The sequence below is a fragment of the Larus michahellis genome, chromosome 3 (assembly GCF_964199755.1).
Source record: "Larus michahellis chromosome 3, bLarMic1.1, whole genome shotgun sequence".
NCBI lineage: Eukaryota > Metazoa > Chordata > Aves > Charadriiformes > Laridae > Larus > Larus michahellis.
Genome location: NC_133898.1, coordinates 33911324 through 33939177, shown reverse-complemented (window position 1 = coordinate 33939177; position 27854 = coordinate 33911324). Strand labels below are relative to the sequence as shown.

At 42.9% G+C, this 27854-nt stretch overlaps 2 protein-coding genes across 13 annotated transcripts in view; one reads left to right on the top strand and one right to left on the bottom strand.

Moving 5' to 3' along the window:
- The window catches only part of PREPL (prolyl endopeptidase like), a 30414-nt gene extending 18177 nt beyond the window's left edge, over positions 1–12237 (top strand). For 8 of the 9 annotated variants that reach the window (XM_074579595.1, XM_074579599.1, XM_074579593.1 and 5 more), the window contains 3 exons: positions 602–761; positions 1590–1733; positions 10208–12237. In XM_074579595.1, the coding sequence (XP_074435696.1) occupies positions 602–679 (78 nt within the window). In that variant the 3' untranslated portion in view covers positions 680–761; positions 1590–1733; positions 10208–12237. The remainder of the gene's footprint in view (positions 1–601; positions 762–1589; positions 1734–10207) is intronic. The other variant, XM_074579594.1, reaches the window with a different exon arrangement.
- On the bottom strand, positions 712–27487 carry SLC3A1 (solute carrier family 3 member 1). 4 transcript variants are annotated; one of them, XM_074579603.1, is made up of 13 exons: positions 25365–27487; positions 23136–23359; positions 17278–17408; positions 16242–16728; positions 14794–14973; positions 13547–13701; positions 12399–12524; positions 8743–8862; positions 7579–7703; positions 6118–6316; positions 5151–5297; positions 2529–2645; positions 712–1690 (listed from the first exon to the last, which is right to left on the bottom strand). In XM_074579603.1, exons 4-13 carry the CDS (start codon positions 16636–16638, stop codon positions 1250–1252), a joined length of 2007 nt encoding a protein of 668 aa, XP_074435704.1. In that variant the 5' UTR covers positions 16639–16728; positions 17278–17408; positions 23136–23359; positions 25365–27487; the 3' UTR covers positions 712–1249. The 4 variants fall into 4 exon arrangements, with proteins under 4 accessions (XP_074435704.1, XP_074435703.1, XP_074435706.1 ...); XM_074579602.1 differs by lacking the exon at positions 25365–27487 and having other exon boundaries at positions 23136–23600; XM_074579605.1 differs by lacking the exons at positions 17278–17408; positions 25365–27487 and having other exon boundaries at positions 23136–23600.
- Between the last annotated feature and the right edge of the window lie 367 nt (positions 27488–27854).

Here is a 27854-nt window from a genome sequence, read left to right as displayed (position 1 = left end):
CAAAGCTAGTTTATTGAACCTCATTGTGCCTTACACCTCAAAATAGTATTAAACTCCCACTGTAATGTGCTGAGAGCTTTGAATGAAAGGTTCAAAGTTGTGCAAAACATTGTTCCAGCAGGAAAAGTCTTGCACTGTGAAGTATTAAGTGCTTAAAATTGTCATACTGGCTATTTACTTCCATCTTCCTCACGAGTAAAACATATATGATGGGTTTGATCTTCACATTTTGAAATGCATGATCTGTACTATCAAGGGACGCTACTACAATTAGGCTTCAACATTTTGCGCTTTGTACAAGCACGATGCTAAAAGCAAAATAGTGCCAAGACCTGACATATTGTTACTGATGTCTCAGACTATCACAGTTGTATACAAATTTTGTTACTGTTAATTTTAACAAATCCTAGGAAATGTTATTTGGTCGTTGTGGTAGTTATTCCCAAAACGAATTATTTCAGGAAAAGCCTTGTCGTAGGGCAAGGTACTGCTTATCATTAGTATGGGAAAGGAAGAAGATTAGAATAGCTGTGCAAAATCTGAATGTTTATAGTGCAAGGATTTTTTTTTATTTTGTAATAAAATATTTTCATTATTTTAGGTTGCAAGACACCTTGCTTTTTTGAACAAAGAACTTGAAGTATGCCATCTCCAACAGCACATGAAACCCTGCAAATAGCTAATAAACACACTGACCACCTGAAGAACTTTGGGTCAGATTTTTATTTATATGACAAACGAACCCCTTCTCCAGAGAAGAGGTACTTCTCTCAACTCTATATATCACATCACAACTTTATATATTAGTCTTCCTTGCTTTTACCTATTTTAAGAAGTATAGGGCTGCCCCTTTAGAATAAGTTTTACAAATCTGCAGACTTCTAAAAAGTTCCTATGAACTGCCACAGGCTTTGGATTTCACAGGAGCTCTTAATGACAAGGGACTGTAAGGGGCAGCACCCAAAGAGCTACTGTTCTCTTTCCTCACAGACACACACACACACTCAAACAGTACAGGTTTAAGTTTTCTTCTCCACAGACCCTAAAGGAGAGTTTATACCATACTTTGTCCTTTTCATCACCAATACAGATGCAAGACAATTAGGTATCTGTTTTCTTTTTCAGGACGTTTATTTTGTACACAAAAGAAGTTTTAATAACAGCCAAAGAAAATTGAAAGTTTTTAGCATTTCCCTAAAACTGACATTTTCTAAATTAACCTGAAAGCTTCGTTAATCTACTCCTGCGCTTAACAGCTCACATAAAGTAAATTGAAGGCACTGGAATAACAAGCTTTTTCTGCCACAAAACAATTTCCTTGAAAAGCTTCCATAGTATGAACAGGCTTTGCTGTTTTATATTCGAGGACTAGGCCTTCTCCCATTTCAGTTTTAATTAGTTTGGTATTGACAGCTTTACCGGCATTGCTAAAATTAGTACTTAGTCTTATAATAGCTTCAGATGGAAGGCCAGGAACTAGAGCTTTCAGGTCTATTGTCGATTCCTGCCCAAAGTTGAGAACCATCATAAAGACTCTGTCTAACCCATCCAGTTCCCTCACATACACAAAAATGTTGCTGTCGTTCCAGATGTAGCACATCCAGCCCCGCTGAATGGGTAGCTCGTTGCTGCGAAGTAAAGCTAGCTCTCTGTACAAGTTCAGGGTTGAGTTGGACCAGGTCATCTGGATCTGCAACAGGCAGCATTAACAGGGTCACGGCTTTGCACTGAAGGTAGGAACCATTACTTACCTCTCGCACCCACACAGCCTGCTAAGAACACACCTATTAGAAATCCAGTTTGACAATTATCTCTCTCCAAATCTGCAAGTTCCACTGAAAAACTGCTTTTTCTCATGCACTTCCTTGGCACATGTGGAGTGACAGAGACAGGTTTTCAGGCAGGACAGAATTTCACTGACACTATTTCTTCCTCCCAGAGTGTCCTCACAGTACCATTTATTCAGGAGAAACCACAGCCATTCAAAGCCTGATACTGATTTTTTTTCATTTAGTCTAATCTACTGTAGTCACAGCATTTGTTTGTGGTTTATTTTTCCTGTTTTTTTTTTTCTCTGTCTTCAGTTCTGCTCAGCGCTGTAAGTCAGCAAAATCTGTTTGATTTGCTGCTCAACTGCCTTGAAAAAATTTTTTATTTACTTATGTTAGAGATGGTCCGTTAAGTTCTTGTTACAAGGCCAGTGCTTTCTGTAGTAACAGAAGTGAAAAGACGACCAGATTTCAATTTAATATTAATGTCCTATTAATATTTTAAAGAGCCAGTCATCTACATCATAATTGCCGTTGCCCTGCTTAAATGAATATAGATGAAGTCAACTCCTTGCTTGTGAAGGATTTCCTTCTCTAATACAATTTGTTAGGATTCAGTGCCCTTTTGTTTCCCTCCCTTGAGTTTGTTCTCACTAGCTACACTACCAATTCCCCACTAAGCAAAAGAAGTCAGAGCAAAACAGATACGTTAAAATATTTTTTAGACCATTAGAGTTAGTCACACACAGAGACACCTACTTCAACATTTACACTTTGGTAGTCAGAGTTAACAGGTAACCAGCTACTGTTGCCTTCCGTAAAACCAGCATTAACTTTGCCATCCCACTGCATGGGGGATTTCTCTGGAAAGGTCACCTGGAAAATAAAGTGGTGTCAGAGCCATTACCAAGAAGTTATTGTTTTCATCAGTGTATTAAAAAGTTATCCCTTGAACAGCCCGTTCGCATGTCTTCCAAACGATCGCCATTTCAGTATTGCTTTAAGTTAAAATTTACTAAGGAGGATGTAAACCTGCTCCAAATCTGAAGAGAAAATAGGAATCAAGACAGTTCCTGAACTGGAGGAGAACGGATGGTCTCCTGGATACAGCAGCACTGGGTAAAACGTGGAATTCCCAAATGACTCTGCTAGAGTTGTCTGCCCTTGCAACAGATGCTTGGATAAAAGTTTACTAATGACAGCTCGGATATACTGATAAATATCTAGACATGCAGTGAGTGAATATATGAAGTAGCGAAGAGATGCTGTTAAAATAACAGTAAACAACTGGTAAATGCTATTCAGTGGCTGTTCTTTTGTAACCATCACTCTTTTTACCTTAGCACTCTTCCAGCTTACATTGCAAGGGGGATAATTTGGACAGCATTGTTTGCATGAGAAAGATAAAATTATTTCTAGATGCAAAAACTTTATTGAAAACCAGCTTTTAGCTGATTAAAAAGTGTCAGTGGAAAACATCTGAAGTTCTCACTTGGAAGAATTCAGAAAAATTCTGAAAGAGCTTCCTCATTGTTATTGAAGAGCTTGCCAAAAGATCTGACACTTAAATTTAATGATATAAGAGGGCATAAAATATTTTGCACGTACTTTGAGTGTTTGTTTTCCATGAAAACTGTTTTTCATATAAAGGGCACTTTTCAATACAATCTGTCAGAACAGCAGCTCAACAAAAGAAATTGTCACTTTGCTTGGTGACATTATAAATAATGGGTTTCTCCTTTTAGCATGTTCTGAAAAGCAGGGGGAAAAAAAAAAAAAATCCTAAGTTTTCAACACTGGTAACACTCCCTTTCATCTGTACCTCTTTCAGCTTCTCCTGAAGTGTTTCAAATGCTGGGGCTAAAAACTATACCCTGAGCAAATACTCTCCGTCTTTTTAAGCCACCCATTAATCAGGGATTCTTCCTCTACAGACTGAACGAGGAGTGGTTTTGCGTTGTTACGAAGCCGTGAGCTGCAGGGTAGCCACTAAAAGAGAGTAAACCCCGAGGAGCCAAGGGCAAGCCACTTTTCTGAAGAGTATCATTCTGTCAGCAGTAATCAGAAGCAGGAAGAAAATGCTGGAGGTATTTTGACGTAGGTGTTTCTCAGAGGAAGCGAGATTTCCATTTAAATCAGGGAATCATTTCCTCACATCTCAATCAGACAAACCTGGTGACGATCCTCTGCTTCTTCAAGTACCTCTTCCCTTTTCCTCTTTCCCAAAGATTGCCAACACTGTTGGTAACATCATCAGAGGCTGTCTTATTCCCTAACAGAGGCCTTCCACAAAGAAAATAGCATCTGCCATAGGACCACGTTCTCATGGTACTCAGAAGTTGTCCTAAGAGGCAGAGCTGAGCTGTTCCCTTTTTGGTATAAGCTGTTCCACTCGTGCCCATACATCTTGAGCAAGGAGACACAACAGCAATCAGGTTTGATCATAGAAGGGACAAGAAATTACAGGGGCTGAACACGAAAACTTCTAAGTTTGGTGGGTCATCACAGCATGAAAGGCACAGACACTTTGTTTTAATCCCCTGACCCTGAATAAACTTATTTCTGCAAAGTTCTGTAATCTAACAAACACAAACGTCCTATCATGTGTTACTTGTAGCTATGATCAAGTGAGCCAGACACTTGGTTCCCAAGGCTCAGGTACCTAAATCCCTTATGGAAAGGGCTCTAAAAGACAAATCAAAAAAAAACTCTGCGTGACAAACAAAAGCCACTCCTGCTTGCCACCAGGCAATGCTAAGCAGGGGCTGGTCAGTATCCCCACCCCTTTCTGGAGATCCCTTCCTTCTGCAGAGCTTGGGCACGTTGCAGAGGGCTGTGGCTTAGACAGGGGCCTTTGCGTAGTCAGAGCAAAGCAGTTGGCAGGAGATGGTGACTGTAGTGACGGTCTCTCATGAACTCTGATTTTCTTTAAATAGAAGACAGGAAATAATGGACTTTGACAGAGCGATTAGGGTGCTTCTGTGTGAGGAAGGAGATAGCAACTTGGTTCCTCTTGCCTCAGGTGACTGCAACACACCTCTGCTAACCAGGAGCCCAGGCCCAGTGTTGGCACTTGCTGCCTTTTCTGCTGAAGCAAAGCAAAGCAAAACTGCTGCAAACCAAGCAAGGCTGCTCTAGCAGAAATCAGGGGCCATGACCGCAGTCTGGCAGTTCAGACACACATCAAGGCCTTGGCTGTGGTCTCTGGCCTGGCCATTTACACGTGCTGTCCTATGGTTTTGCTGAAACTGAAACACCGAAAACCATCTAAACAGGAAGGCTGGGTTCGGTTAACTAAACAAAAGTTCTTGTATTTTTAAGAGTTCTGTTACTTGGAACTAAACAAAAACAGGACCAGAGTTTATAACACTGTTCACTTACGTTTTCTGATGCAATGTTCTCCATGCCTATTTCTTCACCATAGTAAGTTACAGGAGTACCAGGGAGGGTTAAAAGCAGCATGTTTATAACATTGACGTACTCCTTCCCAACCCGAGATGAAACCCGAGCAGCGTTGGGGCTTCCAACCTGAAGAAAACGTCATTCTGTTAAACACACGTTATAAAGTTTCATGCATTTGTGAAACTGATTAACTAATTTAACAAGGTAGTAAGTTGATTTTTTTCTTTTTCCTTTTTGTCCAGGCCTTAACTGAAGGCAGTTATGTTTTTTTATCTTGGTGCCAGCACCAACTTCTGACCCAAATAATTTAGCGCAGAGAAGCGCTGCCAGCAGCACAAAGCAGAAGTGGGGAGAGATGACAAATAACAACCCTCCACCCATTACAGTTCCCTCAGATTTCTGCCATTTTCTCTGTTGTGTGAGGGTGGTGCTTGGTTTGAAGAGATCTCTTGCACATCCCAAACATGATTTCTAGCAAAGACAAGCAAGGTTTTAAGTTAACTGCCCGCAGCTGCCTGCTCTGTTGTCCCCTGGTCCTGGGAGGTTTCCATCCATTGCACTGAGTCAGTTTACAGCCAAAGATAATTGTACCAATGCCATCCTCACTGGTGATTTAGGTCAATGTCCCATGCTGCACTGGAGACACCGAGGGTGAGGCATGATCGTAAATTCCTTTCTGTCACCCTTGCACAGAGGCTGTAACTGTTTATCAAAGGGCAGAAGAGCCAGCGGCTGGCCAGTGCCAGCAACCGTGACTACAGCAGCTGAGTTTCACATGGGTATCTACTACAGCCCAGCCGTGGGCTCAGGCTGCTGCTGATCCCACTGAAATCAGCGTTTGGGGTTGGGGAGAGGTTTCTATCACCGTAAGAGGAACTATCACCTATAGGTTTCTATCACCTATAGGAACAAGCCCTTCCTGTAGGAATCAGACTAGAACTCTTACCGCCCAGTTTGGCCATTTTCCTGTAGGCATGTTTTTCATCCACAAGTTGACAGCTTCAAAAATACTGTTGCCCGATAGATTTTTCATGTTAATTAGGTTGAAATTGAAGGGAAAATCAGCTTCTTGGATAAAAGTGGTTCCATAATACATCATTGTTGCTTCAATGTTTTCCTTCTCATCACCGTCAGAACCCAAAAATCTACAACGAAGTACACAAATACATGTTTTGGCTCATTCTTGATTTACAGAGAGCAGAAGGAAGCTGGGAATGGTATTGGATGTACATATAACATAACACAGCATTAAGAATGACGTTTGCTTCCCTCCTCCCCATCAAAAGAGATTAACACAGAGAAACAATATTTTATCAAGCAGACAAGGAGAAATATTTTTTGGAAATTTCTGGAGAAAAACCTACAAGAGTAAACGCAAGGCTATAAGCATCTGACTGAAGTCTTGTCTTTCTGAATTCACATCCAGCAGTTTCCAAGCTTTCCTCTACAGAAAGGGACCTGGGGGTCTCCCAAATTGAACATGAGCCAGTGATATGTGCTTGCAGCAAAGGCAACTAATGCAATCCTGGGCTGCATTAGGAGCAATGTTGCCAGATGGTCAAGGGAGGTGATCCTTGCCCTGTTGAGGCCACATCAGGAGTGTGGCATCCAGTTCTGGGCTCCCCAGTACGAGAGAGACGGGGACATACTGGAGAGAGTCCAGCAAAGAGCCACTAAGACCATTAAGGGCCTGGAGCATCTCTCCTGTGAGGAAAGGCTGAGAGAGCTGGGACTGTTCAGCCTGGAGAAGAGTCTCAGGGGGATCTCATCAATGTATATAAATATATGAAGGAAGAGCGTAAAGACGATGGAGCCAGGTTCTTTTCAGTGGTACCCAGTGCCAGGACCAGAGGCAATGGACACAAACTGAAATACAGGAGGTTCTCTCTGAACATCAGGAAACGTTTTCACTGTAAGGGTGACCAAGCCCTGGCACAGGTTTCCGAGGGAGCTTGTGGAGTCTCCATTCTTGGAGATGTCTAAAAGCCATCTGGACAAATTCCTGGCAACCGGCTCTAGGTGGCCCTGATGAGCAGGGGAGTTGGACCAGGTAACCTCCAGAGGTCCCTTCCAAACTCAACCGTTCTGTGATTTTAACAATCTCTGACCGTGTCTGAGATGAACTGCATTATTAATACTGTAAAATAAATCAGCCAAAGGGCTGATTAATTACAGTGCCTCTGTGATCTGAAAGGTCACCCATTCTGTTTGCTTTTATACAGTTCAGAGGTAGAGCAGAGATCCCAAGGCCAACTTATTTCCTTTCCCTCACACACTGGGGAAGAGATAGTATAGCCTATGCACCGCTATTTGCATTTGAGGAAGAAAACTTTTTATGGCATGTTATGTTAATAAAAAACATTTTATTGCTAGCAAGAGGGTGATCACTAGCTGTAGTGATGATTACCTGTATCGGCCAGGTTCACTGCTGAACTGATTCAGGGTCTGTCGGAAGCTACGGATGATATCATGCATGCCAACTTGTGTGGTCGTGTAGTCATGGTAGAGCTGGGAATAGGCTGTGATACTTCCCTTAAAGAAGAACACAACATTTCCCATTAGTTGACCAATGTTTTAGATTTCAGAACTCTCCAAATTCCTCCTGTCCTTCCTTGAGACAACGCACCAGTCCAGGTAAATTTTAGCTGAAATGAGTTTAACATCCCAGCACTAGCAGCGCAGATCTGAACTGCGCTTGGGGAAACTCTGAAGATATGATAGCAGAGGGATGATTAGTTTGGATCCCGTCTTTTAAGCAGGAGAATCCACCCATAGCACTAACCAACCAACCGAGCCCATCTGGAATGGTGAGCACAGTAGGTGCTATGTCCAGGCCAGGCCTGGACCAGTACCAGGCCAGAAAGAGGGACAACACTGTTGTCCTCATTTACAAAGGCAACAATACCTGCGGAGCCAAACAGTTTTATGTGATCCCCAACTCCGCAAGGGAACAGCATCTTAGTACTGGCACTATCTGGGAACGTCTCCCAGTCCACCGCCTCAGCAAAAGCAAGCAGCATAAACAACAGGGTGCTTGCTTCTGAATGTGTCTGACCACGTCTCACTGTGACACACTGCCAACACGAGGGGTTTTGTTTTACTCCAATTGCTACTAGCAACGTAGAAGAAATACGTGCTGGTGACTGCCACGGGATGCCAAGCGAGCCAGAGCTCTGAGCTTGCCTCCTGCAGTGGGCTCCCCCAAGATAACCAATCAACCATTAAAACCACAAGACTGGTCTTTTTAGAATATAAATTGAAAAGCAAATTATTTTTAAACAAAAGTCAAAGCAGCTATGTCAGAACAGAAATACGAAGGGTCTATGGACAATTCTCCTCCCACCCACAGCGCTCCTGCCTGCAGTTATCTCACTGACATACACCCTCAGCCCAAGGGCTTCCTCCTTGTATGTGCTCCTTCTGCAGAGCGCCCAGGAGCCACCTGCCCTCCAAAGGACACGACTGACTCGGTCTTCCTAAAGCCACAATTAAGACCCAACAGAGTAGAAACATACACTCTTGCCCCAGTGGGAAATCCAGGAAAAAAGCAAAGACAGAACATATACGTTACTGGATTCTGGGACTTGTTCACTTGAGGCTCATTCCGTAGATGCGTTGCTTCTAAAAGAAATCTAACAGCGCTGAAACTAAATCCATCGATTCCTTTGCCGAGCCAAAATTTGATAATATCCTAGACAAAGGTAGAAGTTGAGAATTCCAAGTGAGCCCATCCCATTCAAAGTAGTACATACTGAAAAAGAAACTAAACCTGTTAGTAGGTATTAACATGTAATAATCTATTTTTTAATTTCTACTTCAAATTTTGAACTAGTGAATCATATCACTAGACTAAAGTGAATCATATTGATCTAAGGTCAAACTAACATCGAAATAAAGCACGTTTTATTAGTTCATCCAGTATAAAAAAGAAAAAGACTGCTTTGTAACTTCTCCCACAATTCACGCAACCAAAGCCAGGGCACGCCTCACTAACAGTCATTTCTAATCTCATCCATCAAAACAATTAGGTTCGTGCTAAGCGCTGTTGTTGTTGAAACTCGTCATGGCTGCACATAATCACAACACATTGATTCAAACATGCAAGAATATGTTGTTCTGCACAGACCTTGAGCCACCAGTTTTCTTTTTATACAATAGAGCTCTTCAAACATTTGTTCAATACTTAAAGGGGGCTTATAAGAAAGGTGGAGACAAACTTTGTAGCAGGGCCTGTTGCGATAGGACAAGGGGTAATGGCTTTAAACTAAAAGAGGGAAGAAATTTTTTTACGCTGAGGGTGGTGAAGCACTAGAACAGGTTGCCCAGAGAGGTGGTAGATGCCCCGTCCCCGGAAACATTGAAGGCCAGGCTGGACATGGCTCTGAGCAACCTGATCTAGTTGAAGGTGTCTCCACTCATTGCAGGGCGTTGGACTAGATGACCTTTAATGGTCCCTTCCAAGCCAAACTTTTCCATGATTCTCTCTTATTTGACTGTTTTGAAATTTTTTATTTTATTTTCAGGCTTATTTGTTGATTTGCAGGAACATGAAAAATTATCAGCCAAATTAACTGCTGTCAATTTGTAATTTCACTATCAAATTCAGAGGTTAGTCACTATTAATAAAGTTATATCCTACTTCAGTAGCTATTATATTACTACAGTTTTAATTGCTCTAATTTTAACAAACACTCTAAAGTTCAGTCCCTCTTGAGTGGTTTCTGCAAATATTCTTTTAGACCATGTACTTTTCACTGTTCTTCATCTGAGAACAAAAACTGTACATTGCCTGAATAGGCTGGAGTAGAACTAGTCCACACTCAAGCTTTACAGATTTTTGTTTGGCAAATAAAGACTCCGCCTTACTGAGTTGTACTTTCTTATCGAGCCATTCTGAAAGCAGCAGCTCTTGATATGGTGTCTGTCCAATACTGAATCCACCAAAAATTAATTCATTTTTATGCATATGCTCATCACAAAAGGAAATATCAAGCGCTAACGTGGTGCTCACTGAGACTGATCTTTTATTTATGCAGGAAAGCTTCAACATGCTGGCTGCTACTTTTCATTGCTCTTGCCTGCCCTGTGGCTACACCAAAGGCTTGAGCTTCCCTGGAAGAGTCCATTTGCTTCCTGCTCAGTCCTTCTAACCTTCTGAAACAGGATTTTGAATTAAAATACTAGACAAAGCTTATTCTTTGACGTGCTGGAGCAATTAATGATGTTCGTAAGTATTACTCAAAGGTTAGTGTTATCAGGCCAAAATTACTAGTTTTCATCTCTTTTCTTTGCATAGGAAATGCAGCATCTATTTGCTACTGGACCTTCAGCAATGTATCAGGAACCATTAAAAAAAATATTAGCCAGGACCATTGAAAAGCATGTGCAATGCTAGGAAAAAAAGGTGAGAGCGGAAAGACGTGGCGTTAAGGGATTCATTCTTAAGGATGTAGAGAGGTTACTAGTGGAGTCTTTCAAGGATGAGTCTCGAGAGCAGTCTCATTTCATGCTTTAGTTAACAGGTATGACCAGAAGCGTTTTGTTTCTTCATGTACATGCAGTACCCGCAGTGAGGGGAGAGGCCCCACAGAGACAGTGAGATCATCACAGAAGAACTGGGCAGCCATGAATACCACCACCAAAGAAACACACCAAAATTCAGCAGTACAAAGTAGCAAACACTTAAGGACTAAATCAAAACACTTGAGGTAGCTGTACTACCTGATGGGGTATAACTTAAATGGGGGGGGAAAAAAAAGCAGCAATTGTCAGACTCCCCATGCTCAGGCCCACTTCCCCTTATTTTAAAGAATTCTACACTGTCTGCTGGGAGACACGATGCAGACCAGGCATGAGGTTTCATCAGAGCTCCACCTTGCTTGGCAAAGCGCTCTCGCTGTGACCTCTGTCCACCAGTGTCTCTCCCCTCTGAAGTCATCAGAGATGCTGCCAGATCGAAACTCACTGTCTCCCCTGTATCCACCAGCCCAGGCATTCCCTGTAATACAAGTCAGCGCTGCCTCCATTTCTTGAAAATGCAAACATCTCTTTGCTTTTAAAACAAGGTGCCATCCCCACATTCGACTGGCTGATTAACAGCTCCTTGTATCAACAGAGATAAAAACCTCTCTCCACTTGGGCGATTCAGCTCTGTTTCAGCACAGGCTTCAGTGCAAGAGCCGCTTTACCTTCAGCGCCAATCCTTCAGTTAACTGTTGTCCTTCACACAACATCCAAACGCGCTAAGCACCTTCATCCTTGGCTCTTGATGGAGACTAGAGCTGAAAGCGGTTAACGGCTTCCAGACAGCGGTCACGTTGGGTTATTTGACTGCTAGCACCAACTTCAAAGAAAGTAACAGCAATCTCGGGACACAGAGGGAGAAGTACCTGTGCCACTGTACAAGATGCCCAAGACATCTCTTCTGTTAAATTTAATTCTGGCCATCCACAGCTGAGAAAAACCTCAGGCTGGAAGCGCTGCAAGGAGTAAGTAGCGGCTAAACAAAGGGATGGTGAGTCTCTCCCTCCAGGGCAGACTGGGAAAGCCTACCCCATTTAATCTAGCTTAACAAAAGTGAGGGGGGATGTTGTCAGAGCCGGAAAAACAAATAAGCATAAGCAAGGGTGGGAAACGCTATTTCAGCTGAAGGACAGGTTTGGTTCACAGACAGCTTAGTGCAAACAGTTTGCAAATAAGGTTCGGCTGAAAAGTAGAGGGCCCCTGAAGCATCAAAGCAAAGAAATTTTAAAGACAGCCTTTAGCAGGAAGAGAAAGCGAAAGGGAGGTCCTTTAAAAGTGCAATAGCCTGTTCCAAAAACCCATCGAGATCTTGCCAGGCACTTGTGAGAGGAGGGGACTCAAGCCGGCAAAAATAGCAAGTTGTATCTTCTGAAAACCCAGAGAACCACAACATCACCCGCCGACAACGCTTCCACTCAAGGACAATTTTATTGGGATTTTTTTTTCGTTGCTTGTTTGCTTTTAAATTAAAAAGACTTGAACAAAGTACCTCTGATAGTGGAAGTATTACAAGATAAAGCCTGAATTTTGTTTATAAACCTAATGTTTGTCCAGACACCTTTTTGTTAACGATAGTTTACGTAAGTTGCAATCCTCAAATTACTTCCAACTAGACCGTAAATTGTGTACCACAAATAATCAGAGAAATGAAGTGTAGAAATAGCTGCTTTGCTGTTGGCAGAGCAGCAGTGGGTTACTACTTACATGGATTTCTTGCTGGACAGCAAGGTTGCGAAAATTTAAGTCTGGCTGTTCTTTCCCAAACTGATGAAAATAGCACTGCCTTCTCACATCATCAAACTGCCAGCTGGAATTCCCAAAGACGCTCACCTGCTCACGTCAGGGAGGGGGACAGTCAGAATTCTTAATTTAACAAACATTTACTCCTATGCATACTTTAAGATGTAGTGCATTACAAGCATATAATAAAGCATAAAATGCCTAATCAATGGACTAAATTTTGAGTAGATTTTGGTACTTAACGTTTTTACATTTCCTTCTCTTGCTAGTTGCTCTCCCTTTAGCTGTGCTTCACTATATGTATTTCTTGTTCAATGTTCAGTTTCATTGTTTTTTGTTTTTTTGGTTTTGTTTGTTTGTTTTTTAAGTAGACTTTCACAGGGAATTATTCAGAATAGAGTGGAAAACATGGGTGGGAACATTTCTTCTGGAATTGTTTTTCCTAAAGCTTATTAAAAATAGCTTTAGTTAACATAGTGCTTTCTGCAGTCTTCTATTATGCCTTTGAAGCACCAACAGTCAGCATGTTAAAATGCTAACTTAATCATCCCTGTAATAAGGGAGTCCAAAAGCTAACATAGCTCTTAAGACCATACATTTAAAAAAAAAAATGACACTAGTTTGTCCAAAATATTAATTCCACCTTGAATTTTTAGAATATACAAGTTGGTAATCATGCAACTTTCTGGCCTGATCACTTTCCAGAAAAAGGGAAAAACCCAAGAACATTCTGTTTTGTTTCCCTCCCCACCAACTATGATTTCAGAGGAGCTGAGATGAAGTTTCTAGAGCCGAGTACCCAGACACAGAAGGGGGCACGTGTGAACAATTTGTGCACAACTACTCCTTTTGTGTTTGTTTAATGAGTGAAGATTTAATGCTAAGGGAAAGAAACAAAAGTAATTTTTAAAATTCTGTTTGAAGTAGGAACCCCTCCACCCTGAGCTGGTTTAAATCTCAGTCTGCGCTAGCTCATTTAGTAACATCAGTTTGTACCTCTCAACAGCCATTTATAACCCAGGGCACACTGGGACAGTTACGTTACAGCCCCTTTTGCTATGTGGCAACCTGCATCCAGCTTGGGATTTGAACGTGTCCCTTCCCGTGTTTACCCAGTTGTTTGGAGGAGTGACGGAACCAGCAGCCTGTGCGCAGTCCTGCCAGATGTAGTAGTCTGTGTACTTCCCAGTCCGATTGCGACTCAGTTGAAACCATCGGTGCTTGTCACTTGTGTGGTTTGGTATTAAATCCATTATCACCTTTATCCCTTAAAAAAAAAAAATCAAACCATTACATTCAGTCTTTTAAGTCAAAGCTCACATTTTTTCTTTATGCAGTATCAGAAGCGTCCCAGAGGTGTGGCAAAAGAGAAAGGCTCCCACTGGAAGAGCTTAGGCTCGAGGGACTGGTGAGCGCGTTCCATTTTGAGTCAGCACAGCCCCGCTGGCTGCTGATATGGGAAGGCACAGGCACAAACAAAAAGCCCCAGACTACTGATGCAGTTAGTCTAATGAAAGTCTGCAAGAAGCTGCAACGCATCTTGCTGGTCCTGTTCCCCCCTGCCCATTGCTGGGGAGGGAAAGGGAAGGGAAGAAAAGGCAGAACAGATTTCTGCTGTTAGGAACCACTTCCACTAGATCTGACTTCAACATCTGTCTCCCACCTCCCAGGTGGGAAAGGCACTTCACCAGTCTAGCATCAGTGAACACAAGTTCTTCCTCACTCTGCTTAAAGGCTTAAGACATTTTTTGCAATCCCAAATGTCTTTGGGACTGGCAAACCATTTTCCATTCAGCCCAACAGCTGTAAGGGGAAACATCTGAGCAAACATTTGGTCTAAAGGCATAAACGCAGCAACCGTGGGTGCAATTGCAGGAAGGAAGTGTATGTTCCCTCCCAACCCTGTAATTGCTTCCCTGCTTTCTTCAGAAAGCAGCCATCAGTCATAACATTCAAAGTCAGCCTTGATCCTGTTGGACTACTGATGCCCACGTCCATATGCACCAGGGAGCACAGACAGTATGTCAGCCCTACCACCCACGGACATCCTCAGAGGTGACCATGGCTTGCAGAGGGTGTACTGCAGCCTGACATTGCTGTTGTAGCTCCCCGTGCCTTTGGTCCCACTCCCAGCCCTACCCCAGGGCAGGAAACAGCAATCACAGAGCTTGTGTGGCTGTGGAGGTAACGCATACCCTTCACGGGCACCTCCATCTGCTTCTGCTCAACACCACCATGGGGGAACTGCCAGATGCACAAACTGAAATCTCAGATCATAACCTAGTGCTACAAGGTACACCCGTGTGATACGAGTGAATGTCTTTTTAATAGAGTTATTTTGCTTGGAATGGCAGCTTACCTCTATCGTGTATGGCTGCAAGCAGATTCTCAAAATCGCTCATTGATCCAAACATGGGATCGATCTCATAGAAGTCTTCAGCTCCATATCCAAGGTCTTTCAAGGGGGATTTATAGAAAGAGGTGATCCAGATGGTTTTTATATTCAAATACGTGATATGGTCCAGTTTTTCTTGGATACCTGTTGAAAGAAGAGAGCGTAATCTGTTTAGAAAAGACAAAATATTTCTGTTGAAATACGTTTGCTGGGGGCTCTCAGTCACAGATGACACACAGGTCCCTTTAATACAGGGCCATCTCCTGTTTTCACTGATCTCAGGTATCAGGGCAATCTTGACATGTCTTCAGGGATAGCATCAGATCGCAGATGGAAACCATTCAAAGCCACTTTTATAAGGAATATAAAGCAGGAATTAAAAAAAAAATCAGATGAACGCAAACTTATAGTCTATTATGAGAAGATTTACACTTTAATAAATTTAACACTCACTTCTGAAAATGAACTCCTATATTTTCTTAAAATGCAGCAACAGCATTGCTTTCCCATTTCAAGGAACATCAATTAATCCTCAGAACACCCAAAGGAAAGCAAAATTTTGATACAAAAATCCCACCTTTTCCATGCCATTAGGAGAAGTCTCATTTTTTTTTTTCCCCTGTTGCTTTTTTTTTTTTCAGGACCCCTTACTCCAGTCTCCCCTAGTTGTTTTGGGTTTGTGGGTTTGGTTTTTTTTGTGGTTTTCATTTGGCTTTTTTTTTTTTTTTTTAAACCCAAATCTCTTCTATCTTCCTGACATATTTACTATTGGCATGCAACTACAGAAACAGTTTCTTCTCTTCTCTTGCTGGTAGAGTATGTCACAGCTAGTGCTTCTTGTTTAGAAATTTATTGTCCATTATGGTGTTGAGCCTTCCCCTTTGGAAACTTAGTCACAGTTAAGCTACTGATAAGTGGCGTTGCCTCACTTAGTATCGAGTACCCCTCTATCAATGCACTCGGGAGCTCAAAACCACCCAGACTCTGAACAAAAACAACACGCCCTTCTCTCCTTTTTCTCAGTTTTAATTTTTTCTCTTATGGCGAGGCAGAAAACCTGATACAACAAAGTGCTCAGCACCACCAGTTCCTCCTGACTGACCTCAGTTTTGCGGAGATATTTTACTCTGATGATAGTTGTGCTGCTGCTTGCTCTCAGCCCCACTTCTAAACATCCGTTTTAAATCCAGGTTTAAAATAACAACTTGGGCAAGAAGATCCTAGATCTACTAATGACAGTGTGAATTGCCATTAATGTTTAGTCAGATAACTTTTATTCCTCTCTCCAGTAGGGTGGCTTTCTCTATCGGGAGATTTCTCTATCTATATTTTTTAAGTGTACATACACATGGATATACAGACAAACTACTTCTACACAGCTCTGCACGTACCAAGAATGGAAATTCACCCACCTTTCAGATCCCCATTCCCATCCATGTTGCTGTCCTTGAAGGAACGAGGATAGATCTGATAAATAGGACTGGCCTGCCACCAGTCAAGGCACCTTGGAGAGAGAGCGATAATCGCAATCGTAGCGGACACAAGCACGACGGCAGCGGTGATCATGAGCCAGAAGAGAATCTCCCTGGTGACTCTGTACCGAGCTTGGCTGGAGAACTTCAGCAAGACTTCCTTCGGCATCCCTGCATAGGGCTTCAACACCAGCTCCTCCGTAGCCGTCGGGTCCGCATCAACAATGCATGTTTTTGGCATTTCTTCTTGGCTACTGGCATCAGTCTCCTTGTCATCAAAAGCCTCATTTTGAACAAATCCGTTGTTCTCCACACCTCTCTTGTCGCTCAGCTCCATAGGTAAGCTCTTAGCTTTCACCTCAACTATTTCACTTCGTGGTTTTTGTCCTGGAGACCCCCGCCACAGCAAAAAAGTGTGACAACACGCCTTTGTTCAGTGAAATGAGAAGCAGAGTAATTAGCATCTGAGTTTATAATCAATCCCCAGCCAACTGGTCAAAGTTCAAAAAGAGACAAAAAGGGCAAAGTGCTCCCGCTCTTCCACCTAACAGGCATCTTCAGCAAGATAACAAAATGCTACAAGAAAGCGCAGTTTATCCCTCATACCCGCTGAGCAGAGTTACTCTCTCCAGGACACCAAACTTCTCTTCCTTTGGACAGCAAGGGGAGAACTTGGGGGTTTCTACCAGTAAAAGATTTAGTAAATACGCAGCTTTCCAGACCGGTCAAGGCCTCCCCTGCCCCTAAAGGACTCTGAGCATTAATGAGTAATTTAAGCACGGGAGAGCAAGAACGAGGTGTTGACAACTTCTGGCTCAAAAGCAACAACACAAATTAACTAAGAAAAAAAAAAAAGATACAAAGGCTGGTTGCACTTCGTTTCTCACAGCTTAGAAAAACCAAAAGCCCCCAACCCAACCCAACCCAGCCCAGCCCTCCCACAGCTCTTCAGCAGTAACCACGATAAGGCACATACCAATCTTGCGATTCACAGCATGTGATGGGCGGCTACACCCAGAGAGAGCGATCCCCAGGTCGGGACAGGATAGCGCTGCACAGGCACAAGCAGGACTCAAGAGGCAAACCCACTGCCCACTATTAAAATCCCTTTTTAAAAAACAAAGCAAAACCAAGCCAGAAAAACAACACAACAACATTTGTTTAAAGGAAAGTGACCTTTCCCTTCTTTCCCCGCTTTCTACTACTCTAGCCAGGAAAAAGCATTGCCCAAAGTCTGCACGAGTGTGCCCAGATTTACACCTCTGCGTGCCCTAAGCCCCAGCTGCCCTGAAGCCACGGAGCCCACATCCCCAGGACCGCCCCTCCAGCCCCTGCCCTCTGCCCAGGCATATCAAAGCAAATAATAAAGCAATATACATTTGCCAAGGAGCTGCCTTATCACATCTAAAAGCAAATGCCTGCCCGTGACCATAGGGTCCTGGGGTCAGGGTCCCAGGGAAACTCCCATAGGCAACTGCAGTGGAGGAAAGGTTGGTTTTGGCCTCGAAAAAGTCTTTATTATGTTTGCCTCAAACCATGAAAGAAGTTTATAAACTAATGACTGAAAAACTCCAGCACGCAATACTCAAATGATTCAAAAAATGTGTTATTGCTTCGGTAGCTGAGGTGAGAGGAGGCCTTTTTTTCTGACAGATTTAATCCTTTTCTTCCCCTTCTGTTGTCCCAAAGTGGGACTGTTTACCCAGTGTGCAAGATGCCAATATATGCACAGAGTGCATATATTTAATATAATTATTTATAACTATTTATTAAATATAAATATTTATTTAAATAATTTCTGTACATCACTTCCTCACAGCAGTGCCTGGCAGCAACCTCAGCCTGTGCTGTGTCAGGTAGCTGCGATAGCGGAATAGCTTGTGATTCAGTATTGCCGGGAAATTATTTCATAGAATCATAGAATCATAGGGTTGGAAGGGACCTCTGGAGATCATCTAGTCCAACCCCCCTGCCAGAGCAGGGTCACCTAGAGCAGGTTACACAGGAACAATATTTGAAACAATCTCCCTCCTAATGACTCTGCAGTCTTAAATATCATGGTATCGGCAGGTTGTAAAAGCTTCCAGGCAGGCCTGGTACGCTCAGGGCATAAGCCTGTATTCGGTACCTGGTTTGAATGTGTCAGTCTGTTCACTGTATACTTCATTCATCTTTTCTTCCCCTGCCCCTCCTCCCCTTAATTTGCTTCGTTTCAATGACTTCATTTCAGATTAAAATAGCAAATGCATAATATAGAAAATGTTTAGATTGCATCACGTACATCTCAAGACCTTAGTACTCCCTGCCTTGCTTTTTACCCAAGCTCAGAGTTTTAAACACGCCCCTGGCTTTCTTCCCAAAAGCTCCTCCAAGCACCCCAGCGCAGCGGGAAGCAACGCAAGTCCGAGGCAAGAGCAGAGGGCGACCAAAACACAGGCACCTGCCACGGACGCGTGGCTCAGACGAGTCAACGGGGCTCGGGACAGTCATGCGCAGAGAGGGCTCAGTGCCAGGGCCGGGAAAGTCTGGGAACAGGCTCACACCACCCTCAGTTGTGGCTTGTTAGGTTTTGATTGATCGATTGAGGTTTTTTGGTTGTTTGTTTTGCCTCCCCCCCACCCCCGTAGACTGTAAGCATGTTTCTAAATAATGTGGCTGCCACAATATAGAATCAGAGCTGAGAATATAGATCTAGATATGAATAGATACAAACACATAGGCGCAGAGCATTTATGTACATGCACCCTCCAGCAACGCCTATGACCCCCCAAAAACCCCGTCACTCACCACAAGATCAAAGCCAAGCCTCCCAGATCACGACACTGTGCAAAACCAACGCCTATGAGATGAGACTTAGCTCCTGCTGCAGTATTTAGAAAGAGAACTAAGTAGTACGTAAAAAAGGTGAAGAAGGACATTCACTGAAAAAAGCCAACTAGGAGCAACACCGACAAGCAGACCGTACGCTAATTATCCAAGTAGCCCCGCTGTTTTATCTGCTCATTTACTTTTTGTTTATTTTTAAAAAGGATTCCCAGCTAGAGCATTGTGTCCAAGAGGAGCAGCCACCAGCCTGCGCGTTCCGAGTCTTTCCTACCTGTCTAACGGGGACAGCCTCCCTGCGTTTGTATTCATCCTGGGAGACAACTACATGACAAAACAGCAGAGCGTTAAGTGACACCTAATCAGGTTTTAGCGCTTCTTTTTCCTTTCTCCATTTCTCTCTAACTGTATGACAAGACACATGATCCCGCAGAGCCAAGGCCAGCCGTGCTGTCATTTTGTTTGGTACCACATTGTGACCATGTCACACACAGCTTGCTGCAAGTCACAGTCAGCGTCTCTTTGGAAGAACGCAGCCCGAGGTCAAGGATCCTCGTGTTTACCACTTTGCAGCATGGGCACACAACGAGAGAAGCTGGGTGCCAGAGCATTTACATACCAGAGATGCAGATCTGCACTTCTGCCAGTCACAGAAAACATCTTTGGCACATCAGCAGGACACAGACATGTAGTTTATGACAACAAATAGCTGCTCAATAGGCAATGCTACATGACCGTGACTTAAGATGCAGTTTTGTGTCTAATTCACCAGCATTTAATGCTAATTTAATCAACTCTTATCCCTGACTGCTTGTTCCTGCCTTGCATTGCCCCCTGCCTTGTGTCAGGTGAAGTGTTTAGGCAGCTGCGCAGTGAACCAGATTGGGAAACAGATTTGGCTGAAAAAAAAAAATACTAATTTCATTCTTCAGACAGCTCTCCAATCCGCCTGGTGCCCACGAGACCACACGAATGCGTCTGCCAGCCCAGCACAGGGAGGAGGAGGAGGAGAGGCAGGGAGAGGGTCCAGGACACAAAGCACAACTCCCCGACTGAGCATCTCTTCAGTCAAATCACGGTCTTCGTGGCTGCGTTTGTTACAGGACGTTGCTGTCTGTCCCCTACAGAAAGTCAGGGAGTGGAAAGCAGTGAAGTCTTACACCCACAAACGCTGCTGGAATCAAAGATGGGGAGAGGGTTTAAATTCCGTTAATGGCTTACCCACATTAAAACTGCCACGGATCAGGGACCTACCCCCACTTCACCCAAGTCCTACGACACTGCTACCCCAAAACACTGTTGAAGTGCTGGGTCCAAGTGAGTATTTCAGCACCACCACCCCCCTTTTTTTTTTTTTTTTTTTAAAGCCTCTACACTTAATGCTGCTAATTGCCTGCATGGACATCTGTGCTTGATCTAAAGCTACAGGGTGGTTGCATGCTTCTCAAAGGCCAATTTAGTATTTTGGTAGTCAGAAACTGCCACTGCTCTCCACATGCACCCTTTGGAAACAGTTAACTTTCCCTTATTCAAGCGTCTTCCAGGGGCACATCAGCCAAGGCCAGCTCTGCGAACCCTGCCGCGCAGGAACCGTCGTCTTCAAAAGAGCCCCTCTTGTCCTAATGTAATCCCTAAGTAACATTAAAGGCTTATTTATACCTAAAGTAGGACAGAGCGTGTCTTAATTGACAAGCGTGCAGCTGAAAAGAGGAGTATGCTGCTGCAGCAGCTAAACGCACGAACCAGAGGCCGTGGTATAGACGAATCCGTGTGCCTCACTGCCTCAACCTTCCTCCGGTGGCTACAGGGCATGCAAAAATACAGGGACACACAATTATTTTAAAGTTAAAACAGAACATAAACCATCCTGGAACAACCAGGTTGCTGTCTTGGTGAACATACAATTTTTTTTTTTTACAGCCAGACTTCAATCATATTTCAGATCAACTCCACCTTGTCATGTAAGAAGAGCTGCAGCACAAGCAGGTACCAGCGGAGCACAGGGACACTTAAACTGGACATCTGGACCTTAAATGCTAAAAATTCTTCTAGAAAACCTGGCAGGAAAATACAGCCAAGGAGCTTAAAACAGATCTGGACGATAACGTACCACAGACCCTGGAGAACAAGCCCAAGAATCTGGTACCTCCTCCTATATGTTTTTTCCTCATAGACTAAAAATAAAACCACACAGGTATTTTGCTTTTATTACAGACCTCCCCCCCCACCTCCACTTGAGGAGTTGCTCGCCTTGAAATTATTTGATAAAGGGAAACTGTAAACTTCATCTTAAGAGAGGCAGATCACCAACAATTCCCGCTGAGCTTTAACTTTTTCCTTTTAAAATATATTTTATGTATGCAGGCATTATGCTCCTGGCTTGCTCTCAAGCAATTCTGAAACGGTTCCCCCCTGAGCAATTTTATAGTTTAGCAGGAGTAACTAGCCAGTGCAACTGCGCTAGCAGAATCCACTGAAAAGCATTAAATAGTAAAGAAAACACTTCACATTCTGTGCCAGTTATTCTGTTTACCTCAGGGTTAGATAGGGAAACAAAACCAATCGGTATGTGGGCAGTAATAGCTGCTATCTCCACACAGATTGCCATGGTTATTTCCGTAAGATGGAGGGGTTAATTTCCACAAGTATTTCTTATATATAATTATTTAGATGCACGGGCTGACTAAGTAGTCTGCTGTTTGAGGCTATACAAATGCCACGTAGCTTGCCAGTTATTTGATACCATACATATTACACCGAAAACCACACAGAGGGGCGATTAAGCACCCTAACGTGCTAAGTGTAGGAAGACGTTTATTGTTAAAAAGTTCTCTTGCTTAATGCTTTTTCATTAAATGGTTTGTTACCACTGGAACTGGTCTGACATAATGCACTTCAACTCTAAATATAACCTCATTATTTACAGAATCGGGGCCAGCTTTACGCCCATGTAAAGAGGCAAACGCTGCGGCTGTCAGTTTTCCCTCAGTGGCTCCCACAAGACTGATGGATAAACTGACCTTTAAAGCTACGTTTCATTCAGCACTAAAAGTCCTCCCTTGACGGTGGTGGGCAGCTGTCAGGAGAGAGAGATGCTCTTGAGGAACAAGTTTCTGAGATGGTATCTTCTACCCAGGAGATCCCTGAGTGCGCGTGAGGTTTCTGCCAGCAGCCTCGAGTCCTGGGAGTGCGGCAAAATACAATTGCATGGGACACCGTGATGTGGTTTGTTGGGGTTTTATTGTTGTTTTTTTTTTTTAAGGTTAATGGCATTATAAACGTTGTAATTAGCCGCTGCTTTGCTCACGTGACATTTCAGGGGTAGGTTTCACAGGAAGGAAGCACTGGGCCCCTGCCCGCCATGGGTCACCAGCATCGCTGGCTTCTCCCACTGTTATTAATGAAAAGAACTATCCTTCAATTCTTGCTGTTAGCACAGCTGCAAGAACAGCAGCACACAGACCTGACTTCTCCTGGATGCCCTCCCCTACAGAGGGTCAAGCACTATACTGACATGCATCCACAGAAAAACTTAAAGCTCCAGGTTTGTTGCCTCTCCAGGAGGAAGCTCACGCACATAACTGCACCCTTCTCAATCTACACTGTACCAGTTTCCCTTTACAGCATTCGTCCATCACATTTCTGACCTAGAGGATAACAACTTTCAAAGAATTTTCTTTTCCAGCCTAGTTCTTAAAAGCTTTGCTACAGAGAGACCCAGATCTCCGTTTTACTCTGGTATGAGCTGGGCACGTTCAGCACAGTATTAAACCCTGAAAGACTTGCTGAAGTTTTGACGGTGTACACTCAAGAGTGACTCGGTGTTACTGAAAGATCTCGGAAATGGGGAAGTCATAACACAGGCAGCAGAGCTAGACAGCCCAACAGGAAGCCAAGCAAAAGCTCAAAACCAAGATGTGGCGTTGTACTGCATCACTACTACATCTATCCTCTGTGTTACTAAAAGACAGCACCCCATAGCAAACCACATCTATCCCTGCTAGAACTTACCTCTGACAACAATTTACATTCACCGCATAGTAACTGAGGAGCAAGTTTTGGTCTGCTGAGCACTGAGCACTTCCTCACGTGGAAGGATGGAAGGATGGAAGGATTTTCAGGGAGGGGCTGTCAGGCGAGGAATGCTGTGTTCTGCAGGGCTGACACTGCCTGACCACCACTATCACCACACCGTACGAGCTGTACTGCTTTTCACAGTGCCTCAGTTTCCCCACCTGCAGGAGTTACACACATAGTATCGCACAGTTTTTTATATATATATAGCACTCCACTGAGCCTCTCTTCAGCTTAGAAAAACGAGTTAAATCCTTCTCTGTCTCTATCAGTGCATCTAGATAGGTCTCCCTGCAACTCATTTGCTTTTTTGCACGTATGTCAAATGGGTGATACCTACTCGGGTTGTGCTCCGAGACAGTTTCCTGCTGAAAGAGCTTAGTTTAGATCAGAAATCTCCAGTCTTTGTACTGTCTGTACTACTGAATGGCACCCCAACTGTCTGTAGTACTGTCTGTACTACTGACTTGCATCCCAAGGCTTTTACAATGGCCACCTGTGACCCAACACTTAACCGGCTCCAGCAACAGGAGCCTGGGTGCGTAAAATTAACGTGAACACTGGAAGTGAAAACAAGGAATTGGAAGAACACATTTTGGTAAAACAAACAAACAAAACCACATTTCTCCAACTGAGCTGGACTGACCTGGCATCCAGCATGGCAAGAGTTGGCCGTGTGCAAGGTTCTATATTCAAGGAAGGTGCTCCCTGCCCAGGGCAAACTAGACCTCTGCATCAGAGAAACATTTCACAGCTATAAGAAGCCATTTCCAAAGATCTAAAGAACTTAATCTTAAATTTCATATTAGCCTGAAAATACAAAGACTAAAATTAAAGACAATCCTTATTTTCCATGAGTTAAAATTAGCTTTTTAGCAGTTCTTCTAAGTATTAATCTTTAAACAGCACCCTACAGATCTCCCCGTGGCCCCTTCTTCAGCCGCGTAGCACAACTTCCCTCCAGTTCCTACATGGCATGCTGCTTTCCCTCGACACACGACCACAGCACATTGACATTCCGATGTGCAGCCTCACCATCTTCCCTCTTGCTCCCCCACCACCTCGCAGACATTAACTCCAGCTTCTGTACTACCCCACAGCTGCCTCTGCCTTCTATACGTATATAAAGCATCTCTCAATTGCACCTTTGTCGTACCGAAGTCCAAACCCAAAGGGAATACAAGCGGCACACTTACCACCACCACTAGGAAAACACTGCCAATGCAGGCAGTACGTAAGCAAGTAGCGTTCACATGGTAAGCATGTTGACACACCGCTGTTTGAAAAGCGCTAGGCAGCTACACACAAAACCCCTTCCAAGAGGCATCTCCTATGTGATCCATACATTCTTGGGCTTTATTACTATTAAAAACTGTATTTCCTTCATGAAAAAATACACATTATTCTTGCAATGTAGTGACAGTCACCAGCCAAACTTAATTTTCTATATTGTCATCTTTTGGGTTAATTTTTTGGAGGGGTATTTTTAACTACACTGTTTCTACTTATGTACTAATACCATACAGAATTTACTATGCTTATATTGAAAACATACAGAGTTTTCTATGCTTAGCATGGAAGGGTTGGTTTGTTTTTTTTTCATACATAGGAAAATGGTCTAATGGGCCACAAAACTCAGGGCAGATTCCCATTTCCACACAGGTATTACTACAGTTCTCCCTAGATCTGTCTCCCTTTATGCACAACACACCTCCTGCTAAGCCACCCAGTCCACACCAGATGCCTCAGCCATCCTGTCACCTATATAAAGGTACTTACAGCGCGAGACAAACTCCTAACAGTTTGAAGTTTTGCTTCAGAACCACCTGGCAGTTCAAGGACCCAGTGATCAGGGTGAAAGCAGTTTGGTGAAAGGTGGAGAAAGCATTGTCTGCAGCAAATATCAGGCTGTCCATTTTCAACTTAATGAATCCACTGACCTGCTTGGGCTCTTCAGGTGTTGTATCTCACATTACGTATCCGCATAAAATAGTTTCAGGCACCTAGCTCATCTCTACTAGTGAGCCAGAGAAAAACGCAATCCCACATTCAGCAAGTATTCACATAGTGCATTTAAATCCCCTTCGCCCCTGTCACATAGTGGAGTGACAACTCACACGTACATTCCCCCCTCCCCCTGGCTCTGAGGGTAATTAAAGCAAATACCTGTCTTTCATTCTATAGAATCATTTAGGTTGGAAAAGATCTTTAAGATCGTCGATGTGCCCCCTCATAGTTCTCATGCTTTTAGCTCTGCCACACTGCCCAGGAGTCTGTAGTACCAAGTACAGCAGGACTCTAACCCACTCAGAACAAAACCAGTTTGCATTTCAAAGACAGATCTTCCAAATACTTCAGTACTGAAGGCTAAACAGAAAGACAGACATACAACATCTTTAAGTGAGTGATAACGCAATACCCATTTTCTATATTTTTTCCTCCTTTTCCTTGATTTCATCCAAAACCACTTAATGCAGTTCAAAGCATAGCGGCTACTAAGGCCATATTAGAAGTTATAGCTACAAGATATAACTTTTATTTTCTTTTCATTCAGTTTACAGAAGCAGCACTTTAAATACAGTAACTGCATATAAAAAAAAAAAGTTGCTGCAGTTACTCACGCACTTGGATCTCTGTTTTTTTCCCTCTCTAATAAGTTGAGTGGGAAGTTAAATGCAATAACGGTAATCTCTGAAACAACAGTATGGAACTTGCTAAACATTTTTAAGGTAAGGATGAGTAGGAGGTGAAGAAATGGATGTAAAATGTATTCCACCATGTAAAAATCTGTCACCCAGTACAATGAAAACAGGTGTCCAAGACTAAAAGTAGAGACCGAGAAGTTGCTGTAAAGCACCACACTTTTAAACACCTCGCACACTGTTTGCATTAGCAGAGTATTTCCTACAGCTATATCCTTCCAAATTAAATGCAGATTTAGGAGAGCTGGAAAAAGTATTTTGGTTTGATTTCACACATTCTCTGCTCCCAAAAAGGAAATAATATGATTTTAAACACACTAGAAAAACACATCTGCTTTACGTACCCAGGCCAAAATCCTTATTCCACCATTAAACTTAGATGTGTTTATGAACTGAAGATGAGTAGTGGATAAAAGATGAAAAAAAAAAAATTCTCAGAGTGTATTCTCCAGTTTCTCCTCAAAAGAACAAATTAAATACCGTAGGTTATTTGCCCAGGATTAAGTGGACATCCACCTTCTTGCACGTAACTAACCTGCAAAAACAAAAACAACATTCACAAGATGAATTTGATGTGAGTGGTGTTAAGAAATTTCCTTACAAAAACAATGGGAAATATCTTTCCATTAATGCAATCAGACTTTAGCATGTATGCATTTACTTCAAAGTTTCCAAATAACTTCTAAAAGTAGAACATTTACTAGACTACATATTCACACACACCCCTCCCCCCCAAAAAAAGTAGCTAAAATACATCAGTGTAGAGACATGATTTCACCACGGCTTCTCTTTTAGCACATTTTTTTATAAAGACAGTTCAGATTTTCCAAGGAGAAATTAACACTCTTGCAAGGAATATAACATACCCAAACATTTTTGAGTACCCTTTCCAAGTTCTGGACACAAACTCCTGAAATCAGTGTTTTATCTCACAGGACACAGAATGTTCATTCTACGGATTTCTGTCCAATTTCTTTCACTTAAGCTCTGCAGTTCTTGCAAAGTGCTAAAGCAAATCTCGTTTGGTCATTTTCTGACATAACTTTGCATAGAAGCTCTCTAAAAAAAAAAAAAAACCCACACTTGTTTAAAAACATCCCATAACTACCAAATAGAATCCAGAAGCTGCCTGAAAAAGGCCAGAAAAAAAAATAATCAGTATTTCTGTATTTACAGACCAGATGAACTTCCGAGATGATCTTATGAATTGTATTGTTTCCAACTTTCTAAAGGTCAAAGGCAGGGTCCTTACAACACCAAAGACTATTACAGCATAGCCGCAACTTTCCTACAACTCACTTCAAATTCCACAAGTCTGGGAAAGCACAAAAAACCCAGCGTAACAGTCATTTCCACAACAGACTTGACACAACATGTGTGAAAAAATTATTTCCAACACCACTGTTTCAGTTAGTTGCCAGAATCTTCAGAATCCATCTTCCTACTACACAGTGTTTTTCTTCCTTAATTAGCAAGGACAACTGCTTTCACAGAAAGACTACCAAACTGATGGAGAATGGAAAAAATGGGGGGGGGGGGGGGGCAGGCGGCGGTTCTCCCCCTATAGAAGACCAACCCCACGACTTGAATCCTTATCCATTTTTGGTAAGTTTTAAAAGCAGGTGCTGAGGCAATCATTAGTTGACCTTAATTCACAGTCGCTAATCACAGCAACAGCACAGCAAAGCTTTTTCTGTTGGAAATCCTAGCCAAGCTGCATATGGACAAGTAAGGATAGCCAAGAACAGAAGCTGGAAGTACTCATCAAGGAAGAAGGAAGTTCTCAATAATTCAAATCAGTCTTTAAATCCAGGCATCACAACAAAGGAGAGCTTTAGAAAAGGTTTTTGGAGAAGGAAAAACAAGGGATTTGGGGGAACATGACCTTTCAGATGTAAAAAAAGCAAAGCACTGGTTGAGCATGTGACAAAGCGAACGATGGAAACGAGCTACG